Source organism: Saimiri boliviensis, chromosome 5, assembly GCF_048565385.1.
Source record: "Saimiri boliviensis isolate mSaiBol1 chromosome 5, mSaiBol1.pri, whole genome shotgun sequence".
Classification (NCBI taxonomy): Eukaryota; Metazoa; Chordata; class Mammalia; order Primates; family Cebidae; genus Saimiri; species Saimiri boliviensis.
In genome coordinates, this window is record NC_133453.1 from 30,799,864 (window position 1) to 30,820,057 (window position 20,194).

General features: G+C 35.9%; 1 protein-coding gene across 11 annotated transcripts in view; it reads left to right on the plus strand.

Moving 5' to 3' along the window:
- The window catches only part of KANSL1L (KAT8 regulatory NSL complex subunit 1 like), a 152,128-nt gene that overhangs the window by 42,111 nt on the left and 89,823 nt on the right, over positions 1 to 20,194 (plus strand). For all 11 annotated transcript variants that reach the window (XM_039469731.2, XM_010336371.3, XM_039469729.2 and 8 more), the window contains one exon: positions 423 to 564. In XM_039469731.2, the coding sequence (XP_039325665.2) occupies positions 423 to 564 (142 nt within the window). The remainder of the gene's footprint in view (positions 1 to 422; positions 565 to 20,194) is intronic.

Sequence of the window (20,194 nt, forward strand, 5' to 3'; positions counted from 1 at the left end):
TTTATTACATGAATTTAAATTTAGCATCATTCAAATGGATTGTCTGGTACTTGACATCTACTTACATATAAAAGTTTTATGGAACAGTTTTTACATGGTGTTTGTATTGTCATTCATGTTTCCTTTTCTTTCCTGGTTTATCCCTGTTTAAGCCCTTCTGCATTGATAAAGAATTAAATAGCAGAGGAATTATCCTACTACAGGGTATGTAATATTTAATGAAAACAGGTATTTGTGGGGTGGAAAGGTAAGAAAATTATATCCTTTTCTTTGATAAGAAGTTAATCTGCCATTCCTTCTTCCTTTAATTACATGTTGTAGAAAGGAAATTTGCTTTTATGATGGGAGTTAAGGAAGTTATTAAGCAGTATCTGTGAAACTTGATTGCCTTTGTGCTTTGACAGTGTTTGTTTTGTTCACAGTAACTGTAGTACTGAATGGAAGTGGCTTGTAGACAGAGCAAGAGTTGGCAGCCGATGGACTTGGCTTCAAGCCCAGATTTCAGAGCTAGAATACAAAATCCAAAAACTAACAGATGTTCACAGGCAGATTCGTGCTTCCAAGGTATTGTTTGTGTACTTCTACTTTTGTTAAAAATTGTTAATATTTTCATTCCTTCTCATTTCATCACAAAAATAATTGTTACAAGATTTTATAAAAATGTAGCCAGTTTATGTTAAAATTTTTGATACATTATTATAAATTGAAGCTATCTTTGTAATGCCTTTTTGTATTTAATATTATTTTATCATACTTTTTGAGCAATTCAGAACTTCCTTATTGGATTCCAGTTAATGTAAGTGATAAACATTTTTTCAAATTCTTGATTGTAAAATACATATAACAAAAACATTACCATCTTAACCATTTTTGAGTGTATAGTTGTGCTGTTAAATACGTTCATAATGTTATGCATCTGTCACTATCTATCTCCATAATTCTTTTTACCTTTTAAAACTGAAGCTCTATACCCATTAAATGATAGCTGTCCACTTTCCCTTTTCTCCAACCCCTGACAACTATGTCTGTATCTTATGATTTTGACTATTTTAAGTACCTCATATGAACAGAATCATAACAGTTTTTATCTTTTTGTAACTAGCTTATTTCACTAGCATAGTGTTCTCAAGTTTCATACATATTGTCGTATATATTAGAATTTCTTTCCTTTTTGAGTAATAATTTATTGTACCACATTTTGCTTATTCATTCATCCATTGATGGACACTTGGATTGCTTCCAATTTTTGCTATTGTGAGTATGCTATAAACATGGATATAAAAATACTTCTTTGAGACTCTGTTTTCAATTATTTGGGGTAAATACCCACAAGTGGAATTGCTGGATCATATGGTAAATCTACTTTTAATTTTTTTGTGGAAATACCATACTGTTTTTCACAGTGGCTGTACCAGCTAACATTCCCATCAGCAGTACACAAAGGTTCAGATTTCTCCAGATTCTCGCTAACATTTATTTTCTGTTTATTTTATAGTAACCACCCTAATGGGTGTGAGATGGTATCTCATTTTAGTTTTGATTTGCATTTGCCTCATGATTAGTGACGTTGAGCATTATTTCATGTGCTACTGGTTTTTGGATATCTTCTTTGGAAAAGTATTCAAGTCCTTTCCCCATTTTTCAATTGAGTTGCTTGTTTTTTTCTTGTTGCATTTTAGTTCTATGTATATATACATAGTAGATATTAATTTCTTTTTTTTTTTTGGAGACAGAGTCTCATTTTGGTGCTAGGCGCCAGGCTGGAGTGTAGTGGCGCAATCTCGGCTCACTGCAATCTCCACCTCATGGTTCAAGCAACTCTTCTGTCTCAGCCTCCTGAGTAGCTGGGACTACAGGAGCGCACCACCATGCCCAGCTAATTTTTCTATTTTTTTAGTAGAGGCAGGGCTTCACCATGTTGGCCAGGATGGTCTCGATCTCTTGAATTCATGATCTGCCCGCCTCAGCCTCCCAAAGTGCTGGGATTATAGGAGTGAGCCACTGCGCCTGGCTAGTAGATATTAATTTCTTATCAGATATATGATTTATAATTTTTTTGCTATTCTATGTGCTATGTGTTGGTTTTTTGTTTTGTTTTTTGATTTGTTTTGTTTTGAGGCAGAGTCTTGTTCTGTCACCCAGGCAGGAGTGCAGTAGTGTGATCACTGCTCACTGCAGCCTTGATCTCCCGGGCTCAAACAATTCTTCCACCTCAGACTCCCAAGTAGCTGAGACTACAGGCAAATGCCACCATGTCTGGCTAAATTTTTGATTTTTTGTAGAGATGGGATATCCCTCTGTTGCCCAGGCTGGTCTCAAACTCCTAGACTCAAATGATCCCCCTAACTCGGCCTCTCAAAGTGCTGGTATTACAAATGTAACCTACTGTGCTCAGCCTTGTGCATTGCATTTTCGCTCTGTTGATATTTTCTTTTGCTGCCCAAATTTTCAAAATTTTTGTGAGGTCCCATTTGTCTACTTTTTCTTTTATTACCTGTGTGCTTCGTGTCATATGTAAGAAATCATTGCCAAACCTAATGTCATGAAGCACTTACCCTATATTTCTTCTAAGGGTTTTGTAGTTTTAGGTTTCACATTGAGGCCTTTGATCCATTTTGTGTAAATTTTTGTGTGTGGTGTTAGGTAAGGGTCCAATTTCATTGGTTCATTCAGATATTCAGTTTTCCCTGGTTGAAAATACCGTTTTTCCCTTGAATGGCTTTGGAACCTTTGTCAAAAAACATTTGGCTATATATGTTAGGGTTTATTTCTGGGTTCTCTATTCTATCCCATTGGAATATAGCTCTGTCTATATGCCAGTACCACATTCGGTTTTTTTGTTTTGTTTTTGAATTTCTTTTCTTTTCTTTTCTTTCTTTTTTAAAAATTTTTATTTATTTATTTTTTTATCGAAACAAGGTCTTACTATATTCAAGACCAGGCTGGTCTTGAACTCCTGGATTCAAGCCATCTTCTCACCTCAGCCTCTCAAAATGCTAGGATTATAGGCATGAGTCAGAGTACCTCACCAGTACTACATTGTTTTGATTTCTGTAGTTTTGTAGTAATTTTTGAAATCAGGAAATGTGAGTGTGAGTCTTCCAGATTTGTTATTTATTTATATATATTTTTGAGAAAGTCTTAGTCGGTTGCCCAGGCTGGAGTGCAGTGGCACAATATCAGCTCACTGTAACCTCCACCTTCCAGGCTCAAGCGATTCTCATGCCTCAGCCGCCTGAGTAGCTGGGATAACAGGCATGTGCCACCATGCCCTGTTAATTTTTGTAGTTTTAGTAGAGATGGGATTTTGCCCTGTTGGCCAGGCTAGTCTTGAACTCCTGGCCTCAAAGTGATCCACCTGCCTTGGCTGAGATTATAGGTATGAGCCACTGAGCCTGACCCTAGATTTTTTTTTTTTTTTTGAGATTGTGTTGGCCTTGAGGTTCCATGAGATTTTGTATGATTTTTAGGATAAGTTGCTTTCTGTCTATAAAAGGAGTCATGGAGATTTAGATAGGAATGCATTGAAACTCTAGATTGCTTTGAGTAGTTTTGACATCTTAACAATATTAAGTTTTTTAGTCCATGAAGGAGGGATGTGTTTCCATTTATTTATATATTGTTTAATTCCTTTCAGCAATGTTTTGTAGTTTGTACAAATCTATCAACTCCTTGGTTATTTATCTGTTATATTCTTAAGTGTTTTACTCTTTTTGATTATATTATAAATAGAATTGTTTTTGTGACTTTCTTTGCAGGTTGCTCATTGTTAGTATATAGAAACAGACCTGACTTCTGTGTGATCTGGCTACTTTGCAGAATTAATTTATTAATTTGAACATATTTTTAAAGGAATTTTAGTGTTTTCTACATTTAAGATTATATTATCTTAAAATAGAGATAATTTAACTTCTTTCTTTACAATTGGGATGCGGTTTTTTTCTTACTTATTTGCTTTGTCTAGAACTTCCAATAGCATGTTGAATAGAAGTGGTGAAAGTGATCATTTTTGCCTTGTTCCTGATCTTAAAGGATAAATGGTTCAGTCTTTAACCCTTGAGTATGGTGTTCAGGGGGTTTTCATCTATGGCTTTTATTATGTTTAGGTAGTTTTCTTTGATTACTATTTTGTTGACTGTTTTTTTTTTTTTTTTGAGACGGAGTTTCGCTCTTGTTACCCAGGCTGGAGTGCAATGGCAGGATCTTGGCTCACCGCAACCTCCGCCTCCTGGGTTCAGGCAATTCTCCTGCCTCAGCCTCCTGAGTAGCTGGGATTACAGGCATGCGCCACCATGCCCAGCTAATTTTTTGTATTTTTAGTGGAGACGGGGTTTCACCATGTTGACCAGGATGGTCTTGATCTCTCAACCTCGTGATCCACCCGCCTCGGCCTCCCAAAGTGCTGGGATTACAGGCTTGAGCCACCGCGCCCAGCCCGACTGTTTTTTATCATAGGAAGATGTACAGTGTTTTTTAAATACCTTTTCTGTATCAATTAAAATTATTATGGGGTTTTCTTTCTCCCTCATTCTCTTTTTTTGGTTTTTTGTTTTTTGTTTTTTGTTTTTTGAGACAGAGTTTCGCTCTTGTTACCCAGGCTGGAGTGCAATGGCACGATCTCATCTCACTGCAACCTCCGCCTCCTGGGTTCAGGCAATTCTCCTGCCTCAGCCTCCTGAGTAGCTGGGATTACAGGCACACAGCACTATGCCCAGCTAATTTTTTGTATTTTTAGTAGAGACGGGGTTTCACCATGTTGACCAGGATGGTCTTGATCTCTTGACCTCGTGATCCATCTGCCTTGGCCTCCCAAACTGCTGGGATTACAGGCGTGAGCCACTGCGCCCGGCCCTCCTTCATTCTCTTAATGTTGTATATTGCATTGAACAGCTTTAATACTGAACCATCCTTGCATTCTAGGAGTAAATCTCACTTGGAATAAATCTCACTAGGTCATGGATTATAGTCCTGTTAATATGCTGCTGAATTTGGTTTGCTAATTTTTGGTTGAGGATTTCTGCATCAATATTTTCAAGGGATATTGATCTGTAGTTTATTTTCTTATAGTGTCTTTGCCTAGCTTTCACATCAGTACAATGCTGGCCTTATAGAAGAAATTAAGAAGTGTTTCTTTCTCTTTGATTTTTTGGAAAAGTTGGAGAAGGATTGGTATTTGGTCTTCTATAAAAATTCGGTAGAATTCAGCATTGAAGTCATCAGATTCAGGACTTTTCTTTGTCAAGAGAGTCTTTTGATTACTAATTTAATTTTATTACTAGTTATAGGTCTGTTCAAATTTTCTTTTCTTTTCTTTTCTTTTTTTTTTTTTTTCGAGATGGAGTTTCATTCTTGTCACCCAGGCTGGAGTGCAATGGCATGATTTTGGCTCACTGCAACCTGTACCTCCTGGGTTCAAGCAATTCTTCTGCCTCAGCCTCCTGAGTAGGTGGGATCACAGGCATCCGCCACCACACCCAGCTAATTTTTGTATTTTTAGTGGAGACGGGGTTTTACTATGTTGTCCAGGCTGGTCTCAAACTCCTGACCTCAGGTGATCCCAAAGTGCTGGGATTACAGGCATGATCCACCGCACCTGGCCCAAATTTTCGATTTTGTTGTGATTTAGTCTTGGTAAATTGTGTTGTGTTTCTAGGAATTTGTTCATGTAATCTAGGTTATTCAATTTGTTGTTTTCTTAGTCCATCTAGCTAAAAGTTTGTCGATGCTTTCAAAGAACAAACTTTTAGTTTCAATAATTTTCTAGTTGTTCTACCCTTATATTTGTTTTGTCTCTGCTCTAATCTTTATTATTTCCTTTCTTCTGCTAGCTTTTGGTTTAGATTATTCTTCTTTTTATAGTTTCTTAATTTGTAAAATTAAGTTGTTAATTTTAGATCTTTTTTGTTTTTTTAATGTTGTGTTTATAACTATAACCCCCCGCCCCCTTAACAGTGTCTTCACTGCATCTCATGAATTTTGGTGTATTTTGTTTTCATTTTCATTCATTTCTAACTATTTTCTAATTTTTCTTGTGATTTCTACTTTGATCTATTGGTTGTTTTAAAGTGTGTTCATTTCCACAAATTTGTGAATTTTCCAGTTTTCTGTTAATGATTTCTCACTTCATTTCATTCTGGTTGGAAAAGATTTTTTTATATCTTTCTTTTTGTATCTATTGAGATGTAATATTTGGCCTGACATATGGGCCATCTGGGAAAATGCTCAATGTATACCTGAGAAGAATTTGTATGTGGTTGTTGTTGGGTAGAATGTTCTTTACATATCTGTTAAATCTAGTTGGTTTATCATGTAGTTTAAGTTGTTTGTTTCCTAACCTTTCATATAGTTGTTGTGTCCCTTAACAAGAGCGAGTCATAGAAGTATCCAACTATTATTGTAGAATTATTGATTTTTCTCTGCAATTTTACCAGTTTTTGCTTCATGTGTTTTTATTATCTCTTATTAGACATGTAAATGTTATAGAGCCAATGACAGCTCCCCATCTGATGCATTAGAAACCAATACCAAGACACTGAGTTTTTTGAGAAAAGAAATGCTTTATATTGCAAATTGACTGACAAAGAGACTGGAGTATCAAGCTTCAATACTGTCTCCTTATGCTGTTTTTTTTTTTTAACTTAATTTTTTTTCTGGGTACATAGTAGCTGTATGTATTTATGGGGTACATGAGATATTTTGATACAGGAATATAATGCATAATAATCAGATCAGGATAAATAGGATATTCATCACCTTAAGTATTTATTCTTTCTTTTGTTATAAACTATCCAATTATACTCTTTTAATTATTTTTAAGTGTACAGTAAATTATTGTTGACTGTAGTCACCCTGTTGTGCCATCAAACACTAGATCTTATTTATTCTACCTAATTATATTTTTGTACCCATTAACCATCCCCATTCTCTTCCACCCTTCCCAACCTCTGGTAATCATCATTCTACTGTCTCCATGAGTTCAACTGTTTTAATTTTTTAAGCTTCCACAAATAAGTTAGAACATGGGAGATTTGTCTTTCTGTGCCTGGCTTATTTCACTTAACATAATGACCTTCAGTTCCATCCACATTGTTGCAAATGACAGGATCTCATTTTTTGTGTGTGTGTGACTGAATAGTTCTCCATTGTGTATATGTACACCATTTTCTTTATCCATTTGTCTATTGATGGACACAGGTTGCTCTCAAATCTTGGTTATTGTGAATAGTGCTGCCAGAAACCTAAGAGTGCAGATATCTGTTCAATATACTGATTTCCTTCCTATAGGTATATGCCTAGTAGTAAGATTGTTGGATCATAGGGTAGTTTTAGTTTTTCAGGGAACCTCCAAGCTGTTCTGTAGAGTGATTGTACTAATATACATTCCCACCACCAGTGTACAAGGGTTCCTTTTTCTCTCCATCTTAGCCAGCATTTGTTATTCTCTGACCTTTGGATAAAAGTCATTTTAACCGGGGTGAGATGATACCTCATTTTAGTTTTGACTTGCATTTCTCTGATAATAAACAATGTTGAGCACCTTTTCATGTACCTTTTTGCCATTTGTATGTCTTCTTTTGAGAAAGGTCTATTCAGATGTTTTGCCTATTTTTCAATCAGATTGTTAGATTTTTTTTTTCTGTTGAGTTATTTGAACTCCTTATATATTCTGGTTATTAATCCCTTGTTAGACAGTTTGCAGGTATTTTTTCCCCATTCTGTGGGTTGTGTCTTCACTTTGTTTGTTAATTATTTCTTTTGCTATGCAGAGGCTTTCTAACATGATATATTAACCTGTGTTAACTTGATTTGTCTGTTTTTTTCTTTGGTTGCCTGTGCTTGTGGGGTATGACTCATGAAATCTTTTCCCGGTCCAATGTCCTGGATAGTTTTTTCAATGTTTTCTTTTAGTAGTTTCATAGTTTGCGGTCTTAGATTTAAGTCTTTAATCTATTTTTATTTGATTTTTGTATATGCAAGAGATAGGGGTCTAGTTTTATTCTTCTGCATATGGATAGACAGTCTTCACAGCACCATTTGGTGGAGACTCCTCTTTCCTCAAGTTCTTGGCAACTTTGTTGAAAATGGTTAACTGTTGGTGTATGGATTTGTTTCTGGGTTCTCTATTCCGTTCCATTGGTCTATGTGTCTATTTTTATGCCGGTATGATGCCATTTTGACTAATGTAGCTCTGTAGTATAATTTGAAGTCAGTTAATGACTTCCAATTTTACTGCTCAGGACAGCTTTGGCTATTCTGGGTCTTTTGTGGTTCCATATAAATTTTAGGTTTTTTTTTTTCCTATTTCTGTGAATAATATCAGAGGTACTTTAAATGATAGAGATTGCATTGAATCTGTAGTTTCTTTGGGTGCTATGGATATTTTAACAATATTGATTCTTCTAATTCATGAAAATGAAACATCTTTCTTTTTTGTGTGTATCCTCTTCAATTTCTTTCATAAATGCTTTATAGGTTTCGTAGTTTGAGATCTTTCAATTCTTTGGTTTAGTTAATTCCTAGGCATTTTATTTTACTTATAGCTATTGTAAATGGGTTTATTTTCTTGGTTTCTTCTCTAGATTGTATCCTGTTGGCATATAGAAATGCTACTGATTTTTGTATGTTGATTTTGTATCCTGCAACTTACTGAATTTATTTATCAGTTTTAATAGTTTTTTTTTTATTTTTTAGTGGAGTATATAGGTTTTTCCAAACAAGATCATATCATGTACAAACAATGATAATTTGACTTCTTGCTTTCCAATGTGGATGCCCTTTATTTCTTTTTCTTTTTCTTTTTTTAAATTTGCCCCCAGAAGTTTTATTTCTTCTTCTTTTTAAACTTTTATTTTAAGTTCAGGGGTATAAGTGCAGGTGTGTTACTTAGGCAAACTTGTGTCATGGGGGTTTATTATTCAGATTATTTCATCACCCAGGTATTAAGCCTAATATCCATTAGTTGTTTTTCCTGATCCTTTTCCTCCTCCCAACCTCCATCCTCCAAAAGACCCAAATGTGTGTTGTTCCCCTCTATGTGTTCATGTTTTCTCATCATTTAGCTCCCACTTACAAGTGAGAACTTGTGGTATTTGATTTTCTCTTCCTGAGTTAGTTTGCTAAGGATAATGGCCTCCAGCTCCATTTATGTATCTGCAAATGACATGATCTCATCTTCTATGGCTGCATAGTATTCCATGGTGTATTTGTACCACATTTTCTTTATGCAGCCTACCATTGATGGGCATTTGGGTTGATTCTATGTCTTTACTATTGTGAATAGTGCTGCAGTGAACATATATATATATATATATATATATATATATATATATATATATGTATGTGTGTGTGTGTGTGTGTGTGTGTGTGTGTGTGTGTGTCTTTATAATAAAATGATTTATATGGTGCAATTGCTGGGCCAAATGGTGTTTCTGTCTTTATGTCTTTGAGGAATTGCCACACTGTCTTCCACGATGGCTGAACTAACTTATACTCTCACCAACAGTATAAAAGCATTCCTTTTTCTCTACAACCTTGCTAGAATCTGTTATTTTTTAACTTTTTAATAGTAGCCATCTGACTGGAGTTAGATGGTATATCATTGTGGTTTAGATTTGCATTTCTCTAATGATCAATGGTGTTGAACTTTTTTCCATGTAATTGTTGGCTGCATGTATATCTTCTGTTGAAAAGTATCTTTTCATGTCCTTTGCCCACTTTTTTATAGGGTTGTTTGTTTCTTGTAAATTTGTTTAAGTTCCTTTTAGATGCTGAATATTAGACCTTTGTCAGATGCATAGTTAGCAAAAATTTTCTCTCATTCTTTAGATTGTCTGTTTACGCTGTTGATAGTTTCTTTTTCTGTGCAAAAGCTCTCTAGTTTAGTTAGTTTCCATTTGTCAATTTTTGCTTTTGTTGCAATTTCTTTTGGCATCTTTGTCATGAATCTTTTCTTGTGCCTGTGTCCTGGATAGTATTGCTTAGGTTGTCTTCCAGCATTTTTATAATTTTGGGTTTCACATTTAAGGCTTTAATCCATCTTGAATTAATTTTTGCATGTGATGTAAGGAAGGGGTCTAGTTTCAATTTTTTGTATATGGCTAGCCAGTTATCCCAGCACCACTTATTTGATTTTTTTTTGGAGATGGAGTCTTGCTCTGTCACCCAGGCGGGAGTGCAGTGGCACCATCTCAGCTCACTGCACCTTCGCTTTCCAGGTTCATGCATTTCTCCTGCCTCAGCCTCATGAGTAGCTGGGACTACAGGTGCACGCCGCCATGCCCAGCTAATATATATATTTTTAATTTTAGTAGAGATGTGTTGCCTAGGCTAGTCTTGAAATCCTGAGCTCAGGCAATCTGACTGCCACAGCCTCCCAAAGTACTAGGATTATAGGTGTGAGCCACTGTGCCCAGCCAGCACCACTTATTGAATAGGGAATTCTTTTTCCGTTGCTTGTTTTTTTTTTTTTTTTTTCGCATTAGTTGAAGCTCTGATAGTTGTAGGTGTGTGTTCTCATTTGTGGGTTCTCTTTTCTGTTCTGTTGGTCTATGTGTCTGTTCTTGTTCGAGTACCATGCTGTTTTGGTTGCAATAGCCCTGTAGTATAGTTAGAAGTTGGGTAGCATGATGCCTTCTGCTTTGTTCTTTTTGCTTAGGATTGCCTTTGCTATTCAGGGATGCCTTTTATTTCTTACTCTTGTATGATTGCTCTATCTACCACTTGCCAGTGTTATGGTAAATGACAGTAGTGAATGTGGGTGTCCTTGTTATGTTCTAGATTTCAGTTTTCTCTCCCATTCATTAAGATGCTAGCTGTGGATCTGTCATATATGGCTTTTGTTGTGTTGAGGTAAGTTCCTTTATATCCAACTTTTTAAGGGTTTTTATTATGAATTTATCATGTTGAATTTTATTAAATGCTTTTTCAGCATCATATCAGATAGATCATATCAGATTGGTTAATTTGCATTAACAAATGGTTTGCTAATTTTTTGTTAAGGTTTGCTAATTTTTTGTTAAGGACTCTCCTGGTTTGCTTGTTTTCTGTTAAGGACTTTTGCATCAATGTAATTAGCGATATTTGCCTGTAGTTTTCTCTTTTTTAAAAAATAGGGTTTTATTGAGTTTTTAAATCAGAATAATACTGTCCTTGTAGAATGAGTTTGAAAGTATTTCCTTCCTCTGTTTTTCAGACAAGTTTGAGTAGGATTGATATTACTTCTTCTCTAAGTGTTTGGTGAAATTCAGCAGTGAAATCACTGGGTCCTGGGCTTTTCTTTAATAGAGTACTTTTTTTTCTCTCTCTTGAGACAGGGCCTTGCTCTTTTGCCCAGTCTGGAGTGGAGTGGCGCAATCTCCAATCACTGTAGCCTAAACTTCTTGGGCTCAAGCAATCCTCCCACCTCAGCCTCCTTAGTAACTGGGACCACAGGCACACACCACCACACCTGGCTAATTTTTGTATTTTTTGTAGAGATGGGGTTTTGCCATGTACCCAGGCTGGACTCAAACTCCTGAGCTCCAAAAATCTGCCTGCCTCCGCCTTCCATGGTGCTGGGATTACAGGTGTGAGCCACCATGCCTGGCATAATGGAAGACTTACTACTGATTTAATCTTACTCATTTTTGGTTTCTTAAATTTTTCTATTTTTTCTTTTTCTTTTTCATCTTTTTTGAGATGGGGTTTCGCTCTTGTTGCTCAGGCTGGAATGCAGTGGCGCAATCTCAGCTCACTGCAACCTCTGCCTCCCAGGTTCAAGTGATTATCCTGCCTTAGTCTCCCAAGTAGCTGAGATTACTTGGCATGCACCACTACACCCAGCTAATTTGTTTTGTATTTTTAGTAAAGATATATTAGTTTCTTAAATTTTGTAGAAAACCAAATGTGGAGTTAGAAACCAAAGTTACCACAAGTCTAGTTTTGGAACTAATTTTATTTTATTTTTTAATGTGCTAATTATTTAAATCACATAGAAAGCAAATACAACTATTGTTACAGTAACACTAGCTGTTATAATTACGCATAAATTCAACTTCATTGAGATTTTTATTTCATCATACAGCTTTAAGTTACTATCTAGGTCTTTCATTTCACCTTGCAGGACATCCTTAGGTATTTTCCACATTGGAGGTTTAGTGGTAAATGACTCCTTCAGCTTTTACCTGAGGGCATCTTAATTTTTTTTACCTTTGAAGGACAATTTTCCCAAATATAATAGGATTTTTGGTTGGCCAGGGTTTTTCTTGTCTTTTTTTATTTGTTTGTTTTTTGCTTTGAATATATTGACCTACTGCCTTTGGACCTCCAAAGTTTCTCATAATAAGCTACTGATAGTATTATGGAGGATCCTTATATGTGCTTCTCTCTTGCTGCTTTCAAGATCTTTCTTTTTGTCATTCAGTAGTTTCACTATAATGTATTTCTGTGTGGTATTCTTTGTTTTCATCTTATTTGGAGTTCATTCAGCCTTTGATATTTTTATTCATGTCCTTCGTCATATTTTGGAAGTTTTTAGCCTTTAGTTCTTCAAATATTCTCTCTTCCTCTCTTGTTCTTCTTCTGGAACTCCCGCCTTTATATGTTGGACCACTTAATGGTGTTCCATGTGCCCCTTAGGATTTGTTCACTTTTCTTTAATTTTTTTTTTTATGCTTTGCACTTGATAATTTTTACTGTCCAGGCTTCAAGTTCATTGATGTTTTTTCTGCCTGTTCACATTTGCCCTTGAATACCTCTAGTGAATTTTTCATTTCAGTTATTATACTTTTCAGTTCTAGAATGTCTGTTTGGTTTCTTTTCAGGTTTTCTATCTCCATATTGATATTTCCATTTTGTTCATAACATCTATTTCTTGACTTTTTTTACATCTTTTTTTTAGTTTTTTGAGCATCTTTAAGACAGTTGTTTTAAAGTTTTTGTCTAATAGGTCTTCCATCTTGTTTTCAGAGACCGTTTCTGTTTTTTTTTTTTTTTCCTTTGAATGCATTATATTTTCCTGTTTGATTGTGTGCTTTGTGTTTTTTTTTTTTGTTGTTGTTATTGAAAACTGGACATTTGAATCTAATAATGTGTTAACTCTGGAAATCAAATTCTCTTCCTTTCTGCAGGACTTTTAAAATTATTTTTGTTTATTAGTTTGTTTTTTCAATTGTAGGTTGTTGGTGTGGCAAGAATAAACCTGAAGTGTATAGTTAAAAATCTCATTTTTTTTTTCCTGATCCTGTACCTTTTTTTGGAAATGCACAGTTGCCTTCTAATTTTCCCCATTGACACAGTCGTTTCAAAAAACCCAGTTTTAGTGTCTGGCTCTCAAAAAGGGAAAAGAGAAAAATGAAGAGAGGCCTTTTTTTTTTTTCTTTTTTCTTTTTTTAAGTGCTGGCCCTTTAAATCCCCAGGAAAGCCTTCAGCCTGGGGAGGAGGGAATTGCAATAAAGGAGGGAGGTACTACAACAATAGAGGTATGCCTCTTTGTCTGTACCTCTGTAATCAAAGGTTGCAATCAGTGATCAGAACACAGATCCCTAATATTTGGGGGATAAGATCTGTTTTCCTCTACCCTGGCTCATGCAGGCTGTATGTAGACTGCTTCAGAAATGAATAAATGGCTACCTGCCATGGGACTAGATGTGGAGATAGGTTGCTGCTATTGTGCTAAGAGCTAAAATTGATGAAAATTAACTGCACTTTTACTGTCCAAGCCTGCTCCTTGAAATTACAAGTCTTACCAGGCACGGTGGTTCACGCCTGTAATCCCAGCACTTTGGGAGGCTGAGGCGTGCGGATCACAAGGTCAAGAGATCGAGACCATCCTGGCCAACATAGTGAAACCCTGTCTCTACTAAAAATCCAAAAAAAAAAAAATGCCAGGCCAGCCATGGTGGTGGCATGCGCCTGTGGTCCCAGCTACTTGGGAGGCTGAGGTGGAAGAATCGCTTGAACCCAGGAGGTGGAGGTTGCAGTGAGCCGAAATTGTGCCACCGCACTCCAACCTGGCGACGGTGCAAGACTCTGTCTCAAAAAAAAGAAATTGCAAGTCTTCAGTAAACTCCAGATTTTTGAAATAATTATGTTAGACAGATTCTGCAAATGCAGGTAGTGTGTAGGTCAGGAGACAGATTTCTGGTGCTTCCTACTCCACCACAAAGAAGTGATAAATATTTGTGTTGATAGATATGTTAATTACCCTGATCTGATCGCTATATATTATATGTATTGAAATATCATTATAATATACCATAAATACATCCAGTTATTATTTGTCAATTAAAAAATAAAATAGAAATAAGATACATGTCTTGATAGGAGTTTTTGACATTTGGGTCTCTGGAGACTTAAACTTTGTGTCTTTGTACATCTCAGAATATCTTCATTTTACCCTCTTAAAAGGTATTTTAGTTTGGTGCAAAATTCTAGTTTGACAGTTATTTTCCTTTAGCACTTTAAAGATTCTGTTTTATTGTTTTGTTTGATACTGATGAGGAGTCTACTGTCAATGTGATTATTTTTCTTTTTTGAGTGCTGTTTTTTCTATCTGGTACCTTTTAAGATGTTATAGTTTATTTGATGCTCTACATTCTTAGTAACAGGTATCAAAGGATTGTCTTTATGTTTTTTTGGTATTCAGAGTACACATTTTTAACTGTACAGTTCACTGAATTTTGACAAATATTTACTCTTGTAACCATCACCACGACCATAATGTAGGATATATCTGTTACCTTCAAAAATTTCACTCCTGCCTCTTTGCAGTCAGTCTCCTTCCTTCAGGCTCTTTTCTCTGAAAACTACTAATCTGTTTTCTGTTGTTATAGTTTTGCCTTTTCTAGAATTTTATATAAGTCAAATAAATAAAACATGTAATCTCTGTTTTGATCTTTCATTTAGCATAATGCTTTTGAGGTTCGTCTGTTTTGCTGTATGTATAAGTAGTTTTTTTCTTTTTTATTGTTGAGCAGTATTCCATTGTAGATTTGTACTACAATTTGTTTATCTGTTTCTTAGTTTCTGGAAATTTAGGTCATTTTCACTTTTGGCTATTGTGAATAATGCTGCTGTATGTATTATTATGAATAATCCTCTTATATAAGTCTTTGTGTAGACATATGGTTTTTTTTTTTCATAGTCCACATTAAAAAAAACATTTCTTTTATATTTTTGAGACAGGATCTTGCCCTGTTGCCCAGGCTGGAGTACAGTGGCATGACTATGGCTCACTGCAGGCTTGACCTTCTAGGCTCAAGTGATTCTTCTGCCTCAGCCTCCTGGGTAGCTGGGACTATGGGCACGTACCACCGTTCCTGGCTAATTTTTGTATTTTTGGCAGGGATGAGGTTTCACCATGTTGCCCAGGCTGATCTCAAACTCCTGGGCTCAAGCTATCTACCGGCTTCAGCCTCTTAAAGTGCTGGGATTATAGATATGAGCCACTGCACCCAGCCCAGAGTCCATGTTTAATTCGAGGTTTTACATCTTTCTTCAATTCTAGCATATTCTCTGCTACTATCATCCAAGTATTGCATGTTTCAATTTTTTTTCTTCTCCATTTTTGTGAAATTCTCAGTAGGTTGAGAGGTTCAAACAAATTTTTTATGTCTCTTAACCAGTCTTTTGTTTTTTAATCTCATTTGTCTCTCTGTACCGCAGGAATTCTTTACTGTCTTTTAATTCGCTAATTTGGTCTTTGATCATATTCTGCTTAGACTTTGTTCTATATATTGGCCTTTACTTTGTGTTAATGCTTTTTATTGACTATTATTAAGTAGGTCTTTTTCAAACCTGTTTAAAAACATAAATGAAAAGGAGTAGGTTTCTAGAAATTCAAGACCTTACGAAGTTGGCAAAACTGCCTCTGCTGCACTTTATATGACAAGAGATAGGATTGAGAAAACCTTTGAATAATAAAGGACCAAAGTGATTAGGAGCGAAATACAAGACTAAGGATACAATCCTCAGCAAAACCTTTGAGCTGGATAAAATTACACTTAAGGCAGTGGAGGAAGATTAAGAAAGTGGATTTTCCGTCAGCACTTCATAGCTTTATGAGACCCGCCCCAACGAGGAAGTAGAGAAAGAGGGACAGGAGGAAGGAGTATGTAGGTAGGTATAGGGGTTAGAGGGCAAAAGAAATATCCTTTGAGAATGCATCAGAGAACTGTGAGTGTGATTGTCAGTACATGGAACTGCCTGAAAACAGATAGATGGGAAGCCTTCTGAGTTTGAGTGAGTTGTACCAAAGAAATTACAAGCTTGACCTATAAAAAGGCTTTTATTGCTAAGACTTAAACCAGTCCTTAGGACGTCAACCTTCTATGAACAAGAAGCAGGCTATGTAATCCCAGCACTTTGGGAGCCCTAGGTGGGCAGATCACGAGGTCAGGAGATTGAGACCATCCTGCCTAACATGGTGAAACCCCGTCCTTACTAAACATACAAAAAAATTAGCCAGGCGTGGTGGCACACGCCTGTAGTCCCAGCTACTCGGAAGGCTGAGGCAGAAGAATCCCTTGAACCTGGGAGATGGAGATTGCAGTGAACTAAGATTGCACCATTGCACTCCAGCCTGAACGACAGAAAAAGAAAAAAACAAAAAACAAGCAAGCTAAGAGCTTTGCAATTCCTAAAGAAATAATAAACATTTACTGATATTGCCAAGAAAGGTAATATAAAAGAAGAAGCTTTTACAGGCCGATTCAGGAGCCATAGAGAACAGTGGATAGAAATTACCCTTTAATAGGAAGCACAAATAAGGGCCTGGTTAAGCCCTGCCCCTAGGGTAAGGAGCTCTCACAATATTGTTCCAGCAGAATGTTAGCATTAATATAGACCAATAGCTGACATATTCCTCATTTTTTATATTTTCAAGTGGTAATGTTCATTGTGGTCTGTTTTCACAAAGAATCAACAATACGAATGATTTCTTATGTGTGTTTAATCTAAATATTGCTAAATATTTATTTGTAACTTTGTTTTTGTGGGAAATGATATTCTGTATGGTAATACTGTAGACATACTGGAGATAGTCTAATATTGAAGATTGACAGGGATAGGTCTCAAAAGAAAAAGCTGAGAAGGGGAGGGATCAGAGTCCTTGCACCTTATAGTTTGTCTAGATTCATCTAGGGGTGTACACATCCACAGAGATTAATAAATTTTAGGATCTATCAGGAGTTTATATTCTGGTAAGGGAGATAAAACATATAATCATTTCAATATATGTAATATATTCAGTAATACATGTTTTTATAAGATATTTGAAATGCCAGAGTATACTTATGGGTAAGAGGGTTGGAGAAAACGTTAAGAGAAGAAAGTGACATATCAGTATGACTTTGGGGGATGAATGGTAATTTTTTAGTGAACCAATGGAACTAGAAAAAGGCATTTTTTACAGGTTTGAAGGTGTAAAACAACACGATCAGTTTCAGGAATGACTAAGTAGTATGGTATTTAAAGGAGCAGGAAGTAGGAATTATACAAGGAGAGAAGAAGCTAGGAAGTGATGAAATTTGTTTAACACCTTGTAGGAATTATTAGTGGTGTCTGTAGGAAAGAAGGAAGGAGGATAGACCTAAAACCTTTGGCTTACTAGTTCTGTGAGATTTGAGGGAACCACGTTCAATAAGTGTCTCCTGATAGAAGTTTCATATTGCTTCAGTTACTTTTTCTCATTGTTCACTGTCATCCGTTATTTATTTATTTATTTGAGACAAAGTCTCGCTCTGTTGCCAGGTTAGAGTACAGTGGCGCAATCTCAGCTCACTGCAACCTCTGACTTCCTAGTTCCAGTGATTCTCCTGCCTCAGCCTCCCGAGTAGCTGGGATTACAGACAAGTGTCACCACACCCAGCTAATTTTCGTATTTTTAGTAGAGACGGGAGTTTCACCGTGTTGGCCAGGATGGTGTCGATCTCCTGACCTTGTGATCAGCCCACCTCAGCCTTCCAAAGTGCTGGAATTACAGGCATGAGCCACTGTGCCCAGGTTTTTAAAATTTTTTTATTTTCATTTTTTGAGACAGAGTCTTGCTTTGTCACCCAGGCTGGAGTGGAGTGGCACAATCTTGGCTCACTGCAACCTCTACTGCCTGAGTTCAAACGATTCTCCTACCTTAGCCTCCCATATAGGTGGAATTAGAGGCGCACACTACCATGCCTGGCAAATTTTTATATTTTTAATAGAGACGGGGTTTTAGCATCTTGGCCAGGCTGGTCTTGAACTCCTAACCTAGTGATCCACCATCTTGGACTCCCAAAGTGCTGGGATTACAGGTGTAAGCCACTGCGCCCAGCATTCACTATTATCTTTACAGGAGCCTTCAGTTTTAGTAATTTCTCAGTCCTTTCAAGATCACCGCATAATCTCTCCTCTTTGATTATTTTCTTTAAAGGATATAATTTCACACATTTTTAAAATAGCAAATAGAGTTCTAAGAATGAGTCAAAAGTAAAACAAATTTGATATTTCCAAGAAAGTGGGTTTGCAGTTCAATTGATAAATAAGATTTATATTTCAATTTAGAGAGTCTGATTCATAAACCTTTAATTTGAGAAAGTATATTTTAATATTCTATATTTTCTAAGCGGTACGGTATACTTCTTGTCTAAATTCTTTTAAACTTTGATTGCGTGTTTATATAACATCTATTAGAATAAATTGTTTTAAGAAAAAACATCTAAACTTTCCTGTAATGATTTATATGGCCTTACCTTTTTCTTAATTCAGGATAAATGTGTATCTGGACCTTTGTTTTTTAAGAATAGCATTATGTTTATTTAATGGAAAATGCCAGAAAATTATGCTATTAGAATACTTTTTTGGGTTATTTTAGTTGTTTACATTACATTAATGTAGGAATACATTAATTAGGAATTAATCAAAGTGTTTAGTTGTTCATATGCAGCTTAGTTGAGATGTTATTATATAGGAAAAATATCACTTTCCTTGTTCTTATAGCTTCTTGACTTATTATAAGAAAAAAATTGAGAAGGATGGCCAGTACTGTATTGAAACAGAACTTTCTGTTTAATGTATGTTGAATGGAAAAAAAAAAATGTTCTCAGTTAAATTAGAGATAATGAGAAGGGAAAGAGATCGAGAGATGCTATTTTGTAAATATCCTGTTTAAATAAGTGCTAGTTTGTGCCTTAAGTCAGAAAATATATAATTTGCCCCTTTACCATTCTTATACGATCTAAATTTTGCTTAAATTTTTAGAGAGGAGAAGAAGGCAGTTATTAGCAACATCCTTTGGTGGTTCTTGGGATAACTTGGTCCATATATTATACATTCCTGTATTTCCTCTTCTCCCCACTTCAGCTTTCTAATAAAACAACAGATTCTTGTCATATTTGGAAAAAAAATTGAAATATTTTTCTTGGGAGAATAGTGGCTATATCAAAGGGTTTCTCTTAGATTTCTTTTGTTATCCTGCAGTAGGGGCTTCCACATTTTAAATTGTACCTTTTATGTGTTTTAAATTTTTTATTTAAATTGTTGCTTAAAATTAGCTTTGGTGAGTTTATGTGAATAATAGAGATGTTGCTGAGGCAGTTCTTTTCTCACACAGTGTTTTCTCTGAAGACCCTGCATTGTCAGGAGCAGTTGTCTTCTCAGAAACAGTTGATTTGCTTTCATCTTATGTTAGAGTTTTCACTTGTTTCAGTTACTCATTTTTCTAAGAAATATTTATATCTTTGTTATCTATGTTGTTTGACCTATCAGACTATCCTTTTACTAATTTTTTTAAGAAGAGAAACTAACTCTGTGTTCTGTCCCCAGAAGATTAAATCTGCAACCCTTTCTTCTCCATGCTTAGCAGTGATGGATCAGAATGGGCCACTCTCCTTATACTCCAAGAGTTTTGTTCAGAGTAATAGTTTGTGGGGGGAAAAGTGGATTATGAAGTTAAATATGAAGGTATCCTTGGTTGAATTTGATTTTTTTTTTTTTTTTTTTAAGACAGTCTCTGTCACCCAAGCTGGAGTGCAGTTTTGTGATCTTAGCTCGCTGCAACCTCCTTCTCCTGGGTTCAAGCATTTCTTGTGCCTCAGCCTCTCAAGTAGCTGGGACAAAAGGCATGTGCCACGATGCCTGGCTAATTTTTTGTACTTTTAGTAGAGACAGGGTTTTGATCTGTTGGCCAGGCTGGTCTTGAATCCCTGGCCTCAAGTGATCCACCCGCCTCTGCCTCCCAAAG